At 45.7% G+C, this 16765-nt stretch overlaps 3 protein-coding genes across 9 annotated transcripts in view; 2 read left to right on the top strand and 1 right to left on the bottom strand.

Moving 5' to 3' along the window:
* Nucleotides 1-51: 51 nt before the first annotated feature.
* Nucleotides 52-3008, top strand: foxj1a (forkhead box J1a). 2 transcript variants are annotated; one of them, XM_061981528.2, is made up of 4 exons: nucleotides 52-553; nucleotides 1042-1068; nucleotides 1145-1760; nucleotides 2054-3008. In XM_061981528.2, the coding sequence occupies exons 3-4, from the start codon at nucleotides 1266-1268 to the stop codon at nucleotides 2789-2791; spliced, it is 1233 nt and encodes a 410-aa protein (XP_061837512.1). In that variant the 5' UTR covers nucleotides 52-553; nucleotides 1042-1068; nucleotides 1145-1265; the 3' UTR covers nucleotides 2792-3008. The 2 variants fall into 2 exon arrangements, with proteins under 2 accessions (XP_061837512.1, XP_072772055.1); XM_072915954.1 differs by having other exon boundaries at nucleotides 52-1068.
* A 4038-nt stretch (nucleotides 3009-7046) lies between these two features.
* On the top strand, nucleotides 7047-12307 carry amdhd2 (amidohydrolase domain containing 2). 3 transcript variants are annotated; one of them, XM_061981520.1, is made up of 13 exons: nucleotides 7047-7257; nucleotides 7514-7598; nucleotides 7691-7779; nucleotides 7856-7995; nucleotides 8069-8208; nucleotides 8270-8324; nucleotides 8393-8605; nucleotides 8674-8762; nucleotides 8830-8974; nucleotides 9033-9140; nucleotides 11178-11246; nucleotides 11338-11439; nucleotides 12177-12307. In XM_061981520.1, the coding sequence occupies exons 3-13, from the start codon at nucleotides 7697-7699 to the stop codon at nucleotides 12266-12268; spliced, it is 1236 nt and encodes a 411-aa protein (XP_061837504.1). In that variant the 5' UTR covers nucleotides 7047-7257; nucleotides 7514-7598; nucleotides 7691-7696; the 3' UTR covers nucleotides 12269-12307. The 3 variants fall into 3 exon arrangements, with proteins under 3 accessions (XP_061837504.1, XP_061837505.1, XP_061837506.1); XM_061981521.1 differs by having other exon boundaries at nucleotides 7387-7598; XM_061981522.1 differs by having other exon boundaries at nucleotides 7066-7257; nucleotides 7859-7995.
* The window catches only part of LOC133620225 (ceramide synthase-like), a 12125-nt gene continuing 3867 nt past the window's right edge, over nucleotides 8508-16765 (bottom strand). The window contains exons 3-7 of one of the 4 annotated variants that reach the window (XR_009817491.1): nucleotides 16423-16615; nucleotides 16151-16245; nucleotides 15978-16095; nucleotides 12348-12553; nucleotides 8508-9329 (exon numbers count right to left, since the gene is read on the bottom strand). Coding sequence is in view for 3 of the 4 variants with exons in the window: in XM_061981524.1 (XP_061837508.1) it covers nucleotides 12385-12553; nucleotides 15978-16087; nucleotides 16150-16245; nucleotides 16423-16615 (568 nt within the window). In the remaining variant the exon portion in view is untranslated. Of the gene's footprint in view, nucleotides 9330-12316; nucleotides 12554-15977; nucleotides 16096-16149; nucleotides 16246-16422; nucleotides 16616-16765 lie in introns of those variants that run through there. The other 3 variants (XM_061981524.1, XM_061981523.1, XM_061981526.1) reach the window with 3 other exon arrangements.

The following is a 16765-nucleotide window of genomic DNA, read 5'->3' as shown; positions in this document are numbered from 1 at the left end:
TCAGCATGTTGCTGCTAGTTTGTGTTTCACCGTGCACGTCACCACACACTACACAACAACAGGCTATAAACGTCAGCGGCTAAGCTAGGCTATGCTAACAACAAACAACGGCCATTGAGCGCGTTCTCGGCTCAACTAGCCGTCAGCACACTACTCTACGTGGACGACCCACTTGCGTTCGTTTGAAAAAGTGTTGAAATTGTCATCAATGTCGTCACAAAGTGAACTTTTAACAGCAAAGCCTCACCACGAAGCGCCAGTAGCAGCTTCTTCGCCTGCTGGGCGACACCCACTGTGCTGTCTTAAGTGATCGCTGATTGGTTCATTCTGTTTTGGAAGGAAGCGCTACGACTCCGCTGATTGGCTGCCGAGGCCAGACTTTGATAACTGCGGGTGTGTTTGATTTGTTGTAACTGCGCGCTGAGGTTGGCCGGGGTCCTAACAGGCCAACGTAGTGGTCGACCACTTTGTTTGTGGCGGTGCATAAATCAAAGTGTCTCTACCGCGTTCATACGCAAGAAAGCTGTGGCGCAGCGCCCTCATTTGTCCGAAAGTGAGTATTACAGCTCTCTGTTCTTCTGTGACACCACAAAGTTGCGTTATAAAACATGTTTTTTTCACGCTGCTCTTTCATCTTTATTAGTACTATTTATAAACTATCCTTACAAACGATCATGTCAGTCGTTACAAAGATGCTTGTTGTTGAAGTATATTTCAAACATACATAGTTATGAAGCATCGCATATTTCATACTATTAGTTCCAGTAACTTATAGTTGATTAAAGTGTGAGCGGTGCAGATCTGGACAAGATCCAGAAAGGTTGAGTTCGAGGCTGATTAAAAATGAGTCACCATGACAACGAGCGGGCCAATGGGGGCCCAGGAAGCTGTTTACAAGGGGGTGTAACGTTTCTATGGTTGCCTGTTCAGGTATTAAAGTCCCCCCCCCAGACTGCCGCTGCTCTTTAGTCTTCTTCTTCCTCCTCCTCTTCTTCACTTTCACTAAACGCTCGCTCTGCTCTCACGCACGCGCACGCACAGGTGAATCGATCGCGCTGACAGCGGCAGGTAAGAATCGAGATTGACTCTTTATGGTGTTATGAAATTCGACCCCCCTACTGGATTCTGTTTGCTCTTCTCCAAGGAGGCTTTCTGGAAACTTCCCGAGCGGGGACTTGAACGTGCGCAGGTGCGGAGGAGACACGGGCCGTTCCTGCGTCCGCGAGGGAGGGGTCAGGAGGGGGAGGAGGGGGGTGGGGGTCACCATGGAAGGTTCGCTGGGTCTGGAGGACGAGCTGGTGGCGGCCGCGGCCCAGGCCGAGGAGCGGGACGTGCGGCCGGGCCCCTGCTCCGTGAGTCTGGACGACAGCCTGACCAGCTTGCAGTGGCTACAGGACTTCTCCATTCTGGGGGGCAGCGTCCCCCACAACCTGCTGGGCCCGCGGCGGCCCGGCTCGGACGCGCCGGCCTCCCCGCTGGCCGCCGACCCCGCCTCCATGGGTGCGCCGCTGACGCCGGGGAAGCCCACGGCGGCGGCCTACACCCGCATGCAGCCGCTGCCCGCCATCGTGGCCCGCGGGCACTGTCCGGACGAGGTGGACTACAAGACGGACGCGCGCGTCAAGCCGCCGTACTCGTACGCGCACCTCATCTGCATGGCCATGCACGCCAGTCCCGCCAGCAAGATGACTTTGGCGGGGATCTACAAGTGGATCACGGACAACTTCTGCTACTTCCGCCACGCCGAGCCCACCTGGCAGGTACACAACTCTTACACTACTTTTAAAATGCTCCAAATAAATGCCAAATCCGCTTATCCGAAGTCGGGTCGCGGGGGCAGCAGCCTAAGCAGAGAGGCCCAAATGTGTTTTGGGTGTCTTCGCCCCCTTAAGGTGCAGCGGTTCCAAATCTTGACTCTAAACACGCACACAGGAGGAGGTGAATATTTAGGGTGAATGATTGACGCCATGTTGTTATTGCGGCCAGCTAATATTTAACAAAGGTCAGCACTTCCTGCTTTGACGAGGCTAATCTAGGCTCACTGTGCTTGCAGAATTCCATCCGACACAACCTGTCGCTCAACAAGTGCTTCATCAAAGTCCCGCGGGGGAAGGACGAGCCGGGGAAGGGCGGCTTCTGGAAGATCGACCCGCAGTACGCCGAGCGCCTGCTGAGCGGCGCCTACAAGAAGCGCCGCATGCCGCCGGTCCGCATCAACCCGGCGCTGCAGAGCCGGCTCGGCCTTCAGCTCCCGCCGCCGTCTGCCGGCCCCCCCGCCGTCCCGGCCGAGTCCCAGCGCCTCCTGCGGGAGTTCGAGGACGCCACGGGCACGGACGGCGGCTGGGACCCTCACCTTGGCGAGGGCACCATGCTGGGGTCCTGGCCCGCCGTCAAGAGGAAGTCGGCCCGCAGAAACGGCGCCGGCAAGCCACCCCCCCGCCGCTCCAGCTCACCCCTGCTCCCTGCCGAGGACGAGAAGCAGAGCGGCGTCCTGAAGGGAGACTTCGACTGGGACGCCCTGCTGGACTCGGCGCTGAGCGGCCAGCTGGCCTTGGACCCCCTCATGAAGGAGGAGGACCCGGCCGGCCGCGACGACGCCCAGAAGCGCAAACGGCCGTCCGACCTGGACGAGGAGACCTTCCTCAGTGCCGCCTTCCTGGAGAGCGCCTGGCCCGAGGAGGCGGAGCCAGATCGTACGGACTTCCTGTGTCACTCGGCCGTCAACCTGGAGCAGCTCTTTGATCTCGCCGACCCTTTGAGCGCCGACCCCCGCGCCGACCCCCTCCTATGACTGACTATCCTGTTCACCGGGGTGGGGGGAAAGACTCCGCCTCACTTTTTGTTCCGACGGCGGCCGTCGAGCGGCACGCCAACCACAAACGGGGACCGATCGTGTGACATCAAAGACTTTTATGACTGATGTTGATTGACACCTCTGTGATGATGTCATCATGATGATTGTTTTTATTTTCACACAATAAACTACCAATAAAATGTCTTTGAACGCATCATGGCGACACACATGTGAGATTTACGCCCCTGCTGGTGGTTTTGGGGGCGTGGGGGGGGGCGGTCTTTGTGATTCAGGTCTTTGTGCGATGGTCCATATATCACAGGCACAGACCACACACGCATGACCCCCCTGCAGGGTCACGTGACCGCTGCGGGAAGGCGACACTAGTTGCGCGGCGAGCACCCGACACCGCGTGGCGGTAACACGACGCGGGTAAGACGAGCCACGCCAAGATGGCCGCCGATGGACGTCCGACAGAGCCAATGGGGATGCTCGGAAACGCACCGGGCGTAATCCGACTACAGCGACAAAGTTGATGAGCGTCAACAAAGACTGTCGTCATGGCAACAGCCGTTACGCCTGCCTTGAAGGGGAAGGGGGCGGAGCCTCGGATTTATGATCAACGTGTTAAAAGTTTCCTGACAACAGTGTGTGTGTGCAAATGTAGACAATGAGCAACACACTGAAAGCGTCAACATCATTGTATGCAGTGTGTGTGTGTATGTGTGTGTATGTGTGTGTGTGACAAGAAGAGCAAACAATGGCAGCTACGGAGGGGGCGGGGCTAGTTAGTTGGCAAGACGATGCGTTGGACGACGCAAAAGGGAGACAAAAGAAGTTCGGCACGGACAAAGATGGCTGACGGATTGAGTCAATCGAGGGAGAGGGCGGTTGAAGGTGTTTGGTTGCCACGGCAACAGATAATCAGCACGTGCGCACCACCCGACGTGTCCTGTAAGACGAGGCCGGGGGTCACATGACGCGCGCACCTTGCTGACCATGGCGGGGCCAGCCCGGGCCTGCCCCGTCATGACTCAGCCGGATTTGAACCCGATCCACCAGGACCGACAAGCTTTTGTCAACAAGTCCAGGTCCAAACACAACACGCACACACTCCGCGTGTGTGTGTGTGTTGTGCGTGTGTGTGTGTGTGTGTGTGTGTGTGTGTGTGTGTGTTATCAGCCAGCTGCAGGACGCGTTCGCTGACACCTGGCTGATTTGTGGTGTCACTTGGTGGCCATTTTTATCAGCAGACCACTGGCGGGCACAACAGGAGCGTGAAGCCTGGACGGTTGCTAGGCAACGTGCACTTTAATATGTGAGGAAATAACTGCTGCACCAATGATTGACTGGCAGAGGGGGCGGGGCTTCGCTTCTAGCATCAATTAGCATGGAGTGTGTTAGCATTCTAACACATTAACTGCGAGGAATGCAGCCCCCCCCCCAACCCTAAAGTCCACCAAGTGGAGACAAAGTAAACGTTAAATAATTATTTTTCACGTGAGAAGAACATTCTAGAACGTCATGCGCCAGCGAGCGCCGACCTTTGACCTCCGTCTGCCTCGGGGCGTTGGCGTCAAAGTAATGTGATTACTCGCAAAGGTCACGTGACGTGCCAGTCAGGCGGGGTGTTTGGCGAGTCAACAAACGTTCAGATTAGGGGATCGGGACCCCAGGGGGCCACCGGGAAAACCGGGACGGGGGTTAAGCGGCCGTGAATGGCGGACACAAAGGCGCAGAGTCGCCGTGGCCACGCTGACGTCAGCGCGCACAAAGGGAGCCGGCGAGAAGGAGGTGTGAAATATTGTCTCCTTGGGTCGCCCCCCCTCGCGCCACAGACCCCCGCATGGGTGGTCAGCGTGGCTGCGCCGTCTCCATGGCGATGAGACTTGCTTGGGGAGGTATCTGTCTTACTGGAAACAACTTTATTGTTGACTTTCGGGAAGGAGGAGGGGCTGTCCGCAAAGGGGGGGGCACATATCCTCAACTGTCCCAGTCTGAATGTTTTTATTCTAACAGATGCTAAAGCTAATGGTGCTAACAGAGAATAGCATAATTATAATAATGCCAACTTTATGCTAATGTTTATTTTCTGTTAGCTGCATGCTAGTTAGCTACAAACACACAAGTAAAAACTTTTTCCAAATTCTTCCACCTTGAAAATAGTTGGCTGAATATCATGGAAGCCCGTTTTTTGCTAAAAATATGGAGAGAAAAAAACACACTTCCAAACGGTAATGGTTCCTATTGCATAATTATGACTTTTTATCTGATAATTATGACTTTTTAAAATCTGATAATTATGACGTTCTTATCTGATATTTAGGACTTTCTTATCTGATAATTATGACTTTTATAAATCTGATAATTAGGACTTTTTAAAATCTCATAATCATGACTTTTTTTAATCTCATAATTATGACTTTCTTATCTCAATATTATGACTTTCTTATCTCAATATTATGACCTTTTATCTGATAATTATAACTTTTTGTCTCGTAGGCTCCAGCACCCCCCGCGGCCCCGAAAGGGACAAGCGTTAGAAAATGGATGGATGGATGGAATTGTGACTTTCTTGTCCCAAAATTATGACTTTTAATGTCATACTTATGACTTTTTATCTCAGAATTATGACTTTTTATCTCATAATTACGACTTATTTTATAATTATGACTTTTTATCTTACAATTTTGACTTTCTTATCACATACTTATAACTTTTGATCTAATTATTATGTCTTTCTTGTCTAAAAATGTTGACTTTTTATCTAATTATGACTTTCTTATCTCATAATTATGATTTTTTATTTCATAATTGTGACTTTTTATCTTATAATTTTGACATTTTTTTCTCATAAGTATGACTTTTTATTTCATAACTAGGACTTTATCTCATAATTATAACTTTTTATCTCATTATTATGACTTTCTTGTCTCATATTTCTGACTTTTTATCTCATTATTATGACTCTTTGTCTCATAATTATGACTTTCTCATCTGAAAAATTTAGACTTTTTATATCATAATTACGACTGACTTATCTCATAATTTCGACTTTTTATCTCATATTTATGTCTTTCTCATCTTATTATTTTGAGTTTTTGTCACATAATTTAGACTTTCTTTTCTCATAATTTCGTCTTTCTTGTCTCATCCATCTTCTTCCGCTTATCCGAGGTCGGGTCGCGGGGGCAGCAGCCTAAGCAGGGAAGCCCAGACTTCCCTCTCCCCAGCCACTTCGTCCAGCTCCTCCCGGGGGATCCCGAGGCGTTCCCAGGCCAGCCGGGAGACATAGTCTTCCCAACGTGTCCTGGGTCTTCCTTGTCTCATAATTATAATTATTCCATAGAAGCCCATTTTCGCCACAAAAAAGACCTCAATGGTAAGTCATAATTATGGGAAAAGAAGTCCTAACTATGAGATAAAAAGTCGAAATTATGAGATATTAAAAAAATCGAAATTATGAGATAAGATCATCAAAATTATGAGACAAAAAGTCATTATTATGAGATAAGAAAGTCGAAATTATGAGATAAGATAATCAAAATTATGAGACAAAAAGTCATTATGAGATAAGAAAATCGAAAATATGAGATAAGAAAGTCTAATGAGATAAGAACTTTATTTTTTTTTTAGTGGCGGAAACAGGCTTCTACAGAATAGTCAATAAATAATATGGTTATTATTGTTTCATTTTTTTACGTTTTTAAACTATTTATTTTAAGCCAATTTTACTGTCATTTTAATAAATGTGCTGCAACAGTTTATCAGTATAACAGTTTCTGTTGCTATGTCTTAGAGTGTGTGCATGCCTGTGTGTGTTTGTGTGTGAATTGATTGATTGATTGAAACTTTTATTAGTAGATTGCACAGTAAAGTACATATTCCGTACAATTGACCACTAAATGGTAACACCCGAATAAGTTTTTCAACTTGTTTAAGTGTGCGTGCCTGTGGTTAAATTATCTTCGTTTTACACAATTATGCTCTTTGTGCCTCTTCTCAAAGCCTACAGAAACACTTTCCATGTTGTATTTACAGCTAAACGACAATAAAGTTTGATTTGATGAACTTTTGCAAACGACGTTCAAAGGTTTGTTTTCTAAATGTTGCGGTCTGGCGGTTTCTGCTGGTAATGTTCAGTACTACAAGTTCTTTCGCGTTAGGACCCAGCAGAAATTCATGTAACGGTTGTTGAAAAATCTAAAGTTTAAAAATGATCATTTTATTAGTTTTGCTTCACTATTTTGACACGCGTTTGACTCATTCAAATAATTAGCTCAAGACGTACAACAACAACAAAAAAACAGCTTTTGTCAGCTGACCTGCGCGGTCACATGACTGCGGTTGTTTCCAATGGAGTCCTGTCGTCTACTTCCTCGGCAAGCAGCAGACAATTTAGGATTAAAGAGTTGATTTTTAAGACGTTTGTTTAATATTTGAGAGCGCCAAGAAGACGGAAGGTAAGTTTTAAAACGCGCAGAATTGTGTTGACAAAAAAAGACACTTTTAGGCAGCCGGTCCTCCCCCTATTTCCTGTTTGACGAGATTCGAACTTTGACCAAATTTGACACTTATGGTTAAATTTGTAGCTATTTTGCAGGAGCCGATTGGACATTTGTGAGCTAATAGTTCATATTTATCCGTCGTCTTGGCCTCCTAACTTGTCTGAGTGAACGCCGAGGCTGGGTGACTCAAACAACAACTTTCATATCGCAGTTTGCAGTTAGCGGACTGACTTCCAGATTTTGGGTTGAGCGCTGAAGAAGACCAGGTGTCAAAGTCTGAAGTAAGACAATATAAGGTAAGATAAAGGTTGATTAGCAGACCAAAAGCAAACACAAAGTGAACGAAGAGTGCGAAAAGACGAGATGATCTGCTCGGATGTGTTTTCAGTGCAGGATGCCGTCCAACAAGTCGGTGTCCGAGGCTCCCATCACGCAGTTCGTCAACTGCAGGATCCTCAGGGACCACCGGCTGCTCAGGTGACGTCGACGTGCGCGCGTCCGCCGCTGACGTGCACGCCTGACCAGTGTGTGTGTGTGTGTGTGTGCGCGCAAGCAGGGAGGACCTGTGGGTGCGTGAAGGGAAGATTCTTGATCCCGAAAAGCTATTTTTCGACGAGAAGGCGTACGCCGATGAGCGAGTAGATTGTGAGGGCACCATCCTGGCGCCCGGTTTCATCGACGTCCAGATCAATGGTGCTGCTGCTGGTCTCGTGTGTGTGCGCGCGTGCGTGTGTGTGGGTGTGACACGTGCGTGGTCTTCATGCAGGAGGTTACGGCGTGGACTTCTCTCAAGTCTCCGAGGACGTCAACGCCAGCGTCTCCTTGGTGGCCCGGAAGGTTCTGGAGCACGGCGTCACGTCCTTCTGTCCCACGCTGGTCACGTCTCCTCTGGACGTCTATCACAAGGTCGGTGACACCCGCCCACTCCCACTCCTCCCCGCCTCACGTCTGAGAAAATGTCTTTCAGGTTCTGCCTCAGGTCAAGGTTCACGATGGAGGCAGGCACGGAGCGGGCGTTCTCGGTGAGGTCCCGTGTTGGCGGCGGCGGGACGCGTGCTACATTGTTGATGTTTGCCGATGTGATGGGCAGGGGTCCACCTGGAGGGTCCGTTTATCAGCGCCGAGAAAAAGGGCGCCCATCCCGAGCGCTTCCTGCGCACCTTCGCCTCAGGAGGCTCGGCGGACCTGATTGAGGTCTACGGTAGCCTGGACGACGTCGCCATGGTGACGCTAGCTCCCGAGCTGGAGGGCAGCCAATCGGCGGTGAAGGAGCTCTGCCAAAGGGGCGTGACCGTGTCGCTTGGTGCGTTCCCACTCGCTCGCGCTTACGTGTGCCGCCACGTGCACGCTCTCACGCTCGCATTCCCGCAGGACATTCTGTGGCCAACTTGTCCCAAGCGGAGGAGGCGGTCCAACACGGTGCCTCCTTCATCACCCACCTCTTCAACGCCATGCTGCCTGTAGGTCCCGCCCCCTGGCGCTGAACCTTGTCACTGGCCCAGGCTAACTTCCTGTCATGTGGTCCAGTTCCACCATCGAGACCCGGGCATCGTGGGCCTGCTGACCAGCGACCGGATCCCGCAGGGAAGGAGCGTGTTTTACGGGATGATCGCTGACGGGATCCACACCAACCCCGCTGCTCTGCGCATCGCTCACCGCGCTCACCCGGCAGGTGGGCTCTCAAGGTCAGAGGTCACGATTGTCCACGGTCGCTGATGGTGTGTGTGCAGGTTTGGTGTTGGTGACAGACGCCATCGCTGCCATGGGCCTTCCTCCAGGTCGCCACACGCTGGGCCAGCAGGTCATCGAGATCCAGGGTCTGCACGCTTTCGTAGAAGGTCCGCTTACCCCGCCCATACCCATATACCCGCCCCTTTTTGTCTTCTGCTTCTGACTCTTCTTGTTTTTTTGACTCTTCTTGTTTTTTTGATTCTTCTTGTTCTTCTGTATGTTCTTCTGACTCTTCTGATTCTTCTTGTTCTTCTGTATGTTACTCTGACTCGTCTTCTGATTCTTCAGAAGACAAGCTTTAAAAACAAACAGCAAGGTTTTAAAATCAATTCTAAAATGAACAGGGAGCCAGTGCAAAGTCTCAAAGATTGGGGTTACAGTATATGCTCGCGTCTCCTGGCCCCTGTTAAAAGTCGTGCTGCCGCATTCTGGACTAACTGCAACCGGGAGAGAGCTTTTTGGCTAATGCCAACATAAAGTGCATTGCAGTAGTCCAGGCGACTTGAAATAAAAGCATGCACGACTTGTTCAAAAAGGTTAAAAGATAAAAACGGTTTTACCTTTGCTAAAAGACGAAGATGATAAAAACACGATTTTAAAACGCCATTGACTTGTCAAGTTTAAAATCGCTGTCTATAGTGACGCCAAGGCTAGTGACTTTGGGACGCACATAATTTTGCAATGGTCCCAAGTCAGTGAGGGCCGGACCAAAAACTAAAATTTCCGTTTTTCCCTCATTCATTATTAAAAAATTCAGTGCTAACCAAGCCTTGACGTCGCATAGACAGTTGAGAAGGGGTAGTAGTCTTCTGACTCTTCTTCTTCTGTCTCTTCTTTTTCTTCATCTGACATCTTTTGAGTCTTTTTCTGCTTACAGTTCTTTGTTTGACTCTTCATCTGGCTCTTTGTTGGACTCTTTTTAATCTTCTTCATTTGAATCTTCTTCTGATTCTTATTTTTTTCTGACTCTTTTTCTTCTGACTTTCCTACAACTGACTCTTCTTCTGACACTTTTTTTTACTTTTCTTCTTCTTACTCTTCTTCTTCTGACTATTCTTTGTTTGACTCTTCATCTGGCCCTTTGTCTGAGTCTTCTTCTTAATCTTCTTCATCTGACTCTTCTTCATTTGAATCTTCTTCTGATTCTTCTTCTGGCTCTTTGTTTGACTCTTCTTCCTGATCTTCTTCATTTGAATCTTCTGACTCTTCTTTTTTTTCTGACTCTTTTTCTTCTGACTTTCCTTCAACTGACTTTTCTTCTTCTGACTCTTTCTTTTTGACTCTTCTTCTTTTATCTCCACTGTATCTGACTCTTCTTATTCTAACTATTTCTCGTTTGACACTTCATCTGGCCCTTTGTCTGAGTCTTCTTCTTAATCTTCTTCATCTGGGTCTTCTCAAAGAACTCCGGCTTATTAGTGATTCCCAGAGCCCAAAAAAAGTCTGCGGGCTATAGAGCGTTTTCTATTCGGGCTCCAGTACTATGGAATGCCCTCCCGGTAACAATTAGAGATGCTACCTCAGTAGAAGCATTTAAGTCCCATCTTAAAACTCATTTGTATACTCTAGCCTTTAAATAGCCCCCCTGTTGGACCAGTTGATCTGCCGTTTATTTTCTTTTCTCCTCTGCTCCCCTTTTCCTTGAGGGGGTGGGGGGCACAGGTCCGGTGGCCATGGATGAAGTGCTGGCTGTCCAGAGTCGGGACCCGGGGTGGACCGCTCGCCTGTGCATCGGCTGGGAACATCTCTACGCTGCTGACCCGTCTCCGCTCGGGATGGTGTCCTGCTGGCCCCACTATGGACTGGACTCTTACTATTATGTTGGATCCACTATGGACTGGACTCTCACAATATTATGTCAGACCCACTCGACATCCATTGCTTTCGGTCTCCCCTAGAGGGGGGGGGTTACCCACATATGCGGTCCTCTCCAAGGTTTCTCATAGTCATTCACATCGACGTCCCACTGGGGTGAGTTTTTCCTTGCCCGTATGTGGGCTTTGTACCGAGGATGTCGTTGTGGCTTGTGCAGCCCTTTGAGACACTTGTGATTTAGGGCTATATAAATAAAGATTGATTGATTGATTGATTGATTCTTCATTTGAATCTTCTTCTGACTCTTCTTCTTTTTCTGACTCTTCAAGGCACGCAGACGCTGAGTGGCAGCATCGCCACCATGGACATGTGTGTGCGTCACTTCAAACACGCCTCAGGTCAGCTGATAAGGAAGGAAGGAAAGAAAGCAGCAAGGATGGAAGGAAGCAAGAAATGTGTTCAACTGTGTGTGTGTTCATGCATGTGCAGGCTGCAGTGTGGAAGAAGCGCTAGAAGCAGCATCGTTACATCCTGCTCAACTTTTGGGAATCAGCCACCAGAAAGGAAACTTGGACTTTGGTTCTGACGCAGGTCTGATTCATTTCACAATCACTGATCAATACATATGATTGCGTGATCAGTAGAGATATGAGTAATAGATACAATTATTAGTTTTGCTTGATTAATAGGCATAATTAATCAATGTATACAAAATATTTCTCGACAGATAAGATTAATCTATATCTAAGATGAATTGATCAATAGATATATGTACAATCAATAGGATTTAGTGATCAATAGATATAATAAAAAATATACAATTGCTTAATTAATAGCTAGGATTGGGTGACGAATAGATATGATTTATCAACAGATACAATTGATAAACGATATACGCGTTGATCGACATGATTGACGGATAGATATGATATATAGATATGATTAATCAATAGATGGGATTGATTAATGATAGATATTTCAACAGATGAGATTGATGAATAGATATGATTAATGAATAGATATGACTGATTGATGCTAAATACGATGAATCAATAGATAATATTGATTAATGGCTAGATATGATGAATCAATAGATATTGATTGATGAATAGATATGATTAATCAATAGATGTATTGATTGATATATAGATATGATTAGTTAATATATTTGATTAATCAATAGATGGTATTGACGGATGGATAAATATGATTAATCAAAAGATGCTGTTGATTGCTAGATATGATGAATCAATAGATGCTATTGATTGCTAGATATGATGAATCAATAGATGGTATTGATTGATGGATCAATAAGTGTTTTATTTCAGACATAGTGTTGTTGAATGACTCGCTGGGAGTGACGGCGACCTACATCAGCGGACAGGAAGTGTGGAGGAAAAACCAAGCAAAGGCAGACTGACCTCTAACCTCTTCTAATTAAACAAACACATTCACTTTTTTACTTGTTTAGTCGTGACATCATTTCCTGCCGCACCTACCAAAATAAAGGCTGAGCGGAGGAGTAAAGGTTGAGGGTCATGCCGTCTTCTTGGCATCGGCGTCTGAGCGCCGCGTGAGGAGGCGTAGCGCCCGCCTACACATGAGCGTGAGCCAATAGATCTGCAGGGGCCACAGCATGGCCACGCCCACATTGCACTGCCACGGGGCCTCCAGCACCACCTGATGGACGGGCAGGTACACGTACCTGCAAGACACATGCCAGCACAAGCAGTGAGCTATATATATATATATATATATATATATATATATATATATATATACGTATATATATATATACGTATATATATATATATATGTATGTATATATATATACGTATATATATATATATATATATATATATATATATATATATATATATATATATATATACGTATATATATATATATATATATATATATATATATATATATATATACGTATATATATATATATATATATACGTATACAAGTCATACCAGCACAAGCAGTGAGCTATATATATGTATATATATATATATATATATATATATATATATGTATATATATATATATATATATGTATATATATATATATATATATATATGTATATATATACGTATATATATATATATATATATATATATATATGTATGTGTATATATGTGTATATATATATATATATATATATACATATATATATATATACGTATATATATATATATATATATATATATATATATATATATATATATATACATACGTATACAAGTCATACCAAAGACTATAAAAATGGCACCCATTACCTCCCTGCTTGGCACTCAGCATCAAGGGTTGAAATTGGGGGTTAAATCACCAAAATGATTCCCGGGCGCGGAACCGCTGCGGCTCACTGCTCTCCTCACCTCCCAGGGGGTGATCAAGGGGATGGGTCAAATGCAGAGGACAATTTTCACCACACCTTGTGTGTGTGTGACAATCATTGGTACTTTAACTTTAATATATATATATATACAGTGTTGGGTTAGTTACTGAAAACCAGTAACTAGTTACAGTTACTAGTTACTTTATTTCAAAAGTAACTCAGTTACTAACTCAGTTACTTAAACCAAAAAGTAATGCGTTACTGTGAAAAGTAACTATTTAGTTACTTATATATATATTTTTTAATTTTTTTAAGGCCCCATTTAATGCCCTTTTAGCCTTCATTTTAGTACTGTTATTGCACTGGAGAATAATACAATCTGTTGTTCAACTTGACATGCATTTGCATCATTGAACTCTGCTAAGCAATGTGCTCTACATACAACACACAAAGACAAAGATATGTTTTAAAGGGCCAATTTGTTTCAGACCAGAACAAATTGACAAAACTATTTTAAATAGCTGCAACTTAACATACATAAGTAACAAACAGCATAATAACAACATAGCTGTAAAACAAGAAAGGCACACACTACATACATAAAGCCTAACCAGGCGTTTTCTCAAGGAATTCTGAAATAAAATCATGTCTGAAGCCCAGAACACTCTACACATTTCCCCACTTAGTTTAGAGAAAAGGAAATATTAGCCTGGCCCACTAGTATCCCTCTTTAGGTTTGTGAACTTTATAGTCTAAACATTTAGAGTGATGTGATAATCAAACACTCTAAAAGTTTAAAATGAAAGAGTATATAAGAGAATTGACAGAGTGTGTGTACCTTCACGTGTGCAGTGCCTCGTTAAAATCCAGCCGCTGTTGGAGGTGGAGGTGAGTGTGTCTCTTTACTAGCTTCGTCGAAGCATGTTGTTTTTGTCGCTGTTTCAGCATATTTGAAACTTACATTCAGCTAAAATGTTCTTTTCTTTGTGGTCGATAAAAGAAACGTACTGAAAATATCTCCATTTTAAGAAACTCGGCTTCGGGGTTCGCCATGACGTCTTGATAGTAGACACAGACACGCCCCCTCCCCCACACACACACTCACACACACACACGTACACACAGACAGCGCGCGGCGCGCCTCTTTTTCGTCGCCTCTTCAGCAGCGACACTCAGATCTTCTCAGTTTCTAGCCGATACTACATAAAAAATAACGCAAAATAACGCAGTAACGCATCATGTAGTAACGGTAACGGAGTTACTGAATATAAAAAATAACGCGTTAGATTACTAGTTACCGCCGATAGTAACGGCGTTACAGTAACGCGTTACTTTGTAACGCGTTAGTCCCAACACTGTATATATATATATATACATATATATATATACATTATATATATATATATATATATATATATATATATATATATGCCTATAACAGCGTGGATCTGTCATAGGATGCCACCTGTGCAACAAATCCAGTCGTGAAATTTGAAGAGTTGGGAACAACAGCAACTCAGGCATGAAGTGGTAGGCCACGTAAACTGACAGAGAGGGGTCAGCGGATGCTGAAGCGCATAGTGCAAAGACTTTCTGCACAGTCAGTTGCTACAGAGCTCCAAACTTCATGTGACCTTCCAATTAACCCACGTACAGTACGCAGAGAGCTTCATGGAATGGGTTTCCATGGCTGGGCAGCTGCATCTAAGCCATACATCATCAAGTCCAATGCAAAGCGTGGGATGCAGTGGTGTAAAGCACGTCGCCACTGGACTCTAGAGCAGTGGAGACGCCTTCTTTGGAGTGATGAATCACGCTTTTTCATCTGGCAATCTGATGGACGAGTCTGGGTTTGGATGTTGCCAGGAGAACGGTACATTTTGGACTGCATTGTGCTGAGTGTGAGTGTTGCTTTTCAAGAGTTGGGCTTGGCCCCTTAGTTCCAGTGAAAGGAACTTTGGATGCCCCAGGATACCAAAACATTTTGGACAATTCCATGCTCCCAACCTTGTGGGAACAGTTTTGAGCGGGTCTTCCAACATGACTGTGCACCAGTGCACAAAGCAAGGTCCATAAAGACATGGATGACAGAGTCTGGTGTGGATGAACTTGACTGGCCTGCACAGAGTCCTGACCTGAACCCCATAGAACACCTTTGGGATGAATTAGAACGGAGACTGAGAGCCAGGCCTTCTCGACCAACATCAGTGTGTGACCTCACCAATGCGCTTTTGGAAGAATGGTCAAAAACTCCTATAAACACACTCCGCAACCTTGTGGACAGCCCTCCCAGAAGAGTTGAAGCTGTAATAGCTTCAAAAGGTGGACCCACATCATATTGAACCCTATGGGTTAGGAATGGGATGGCACTTCAAGTTCATATGTGAGTCAAGGCCGGTGGCCAAATACTTTTGGCAGTGTAGTGTATGTATATATCATTAATGTTGTAAATACACATCTGTATATATCTAGAAAGGGTGGTCCTAAAGAGGGAGGCTATATTTTTGGCAATATAGAGTATATGTACACATATATTTGCATATATATGTGCATATATATATACACACACGCGTATATATAGACAGCCATACATCCATTTTCCATTCACTTGTCCCTATATGTATATATATATATATTTATATATATATATATATATATATATATACACAAAGATTATTGTTAGTGTTTTAGTTTGATATTATGTATTTGCAACACAACGTGCTGTAAATCCCCTACTAGCTCAGACTCGCCGTTGACGCGGAGCTAAGGGGGGCGTAGCAGCTCACCTGCTGTAGGCCAAGTACAGGTAGGGGAAGAGCAACACCCGGCAGCCGAAGAAGACCAGCAGCATCAGCGCGCCGTTCACCTTGTACAGCAGCGTGTGCTCCTTCTTCAGCTGACGGCAGAAGACAGCTGTCAATCAAAGTGATGGATGGCGGGATAAGCAGACGAGCTCACCTGCATCAGAACTTTAGCCAGACTCACACACGGTGTGCTGAGCTCAGCCAGCAGCAGAAGACCCTGGAAGTAATCACCCTTGCCCCGCCTCCACACCTCACACACACACACACACACACACACACACACGATTAGAACCCATATGTGGGCTCTGAACCAAGGATGTCGTTGTGGCTTGAGCAGCCCTTTGAGACACTTGTGATTTAGGGCTATATAAATAAACATTGATTGACATAGATGGGCAGGTGACTGGATGGTGGTTGCCATAGTTACCAGGGAGGCGGGCAGGCAGAAGAGCACCATGAAGGCGTGATGAAGCACCATCAGTACCTCTCGACGTACGAAGGTCGCCAGGTGCACGCCCTCCTGCTGCTGGCGCTTGTGTCGATGGCACAGGAACATGGCAAAGACGTCGTAGACGAAGTAGGGCGCGGCGAAGCTGATGTAGGCGTCGGTCAGCCAGTGCCTGGGGGCGGGGGGCAGATGGCCACTTTACTAGGCACGCCTTTTCATCTGCAAAATGAGCTTGTGTGTGAAAAGTCTTTTCATGCAACCAAACAAAAAATGGACCAACCAAACTAAAATATTTTGGTTAAAACTTAATTAGAATTTTGTG

Source organism: Nerophis lumbriciformis, linkage group LG24 (assembly GCF_033978685.3).
Source record: "Nerophis lumbriciformis linkage group LG24, RoL_Nlum_v2.1, whole genome shotgun sequence".
In the NCBI taxonomy this organism is placed as follows: Eukaryota; Metazoa; Chordata; class Actinopteri; order Syngnathiformes; family Syngnathidae; genus Nerophis; species Nerophis lumbriciformis.
Note: the sequence above shows the minus strand (reverse complement) of the source record. Positions and strands in the feature narration are given on the sequence as shown.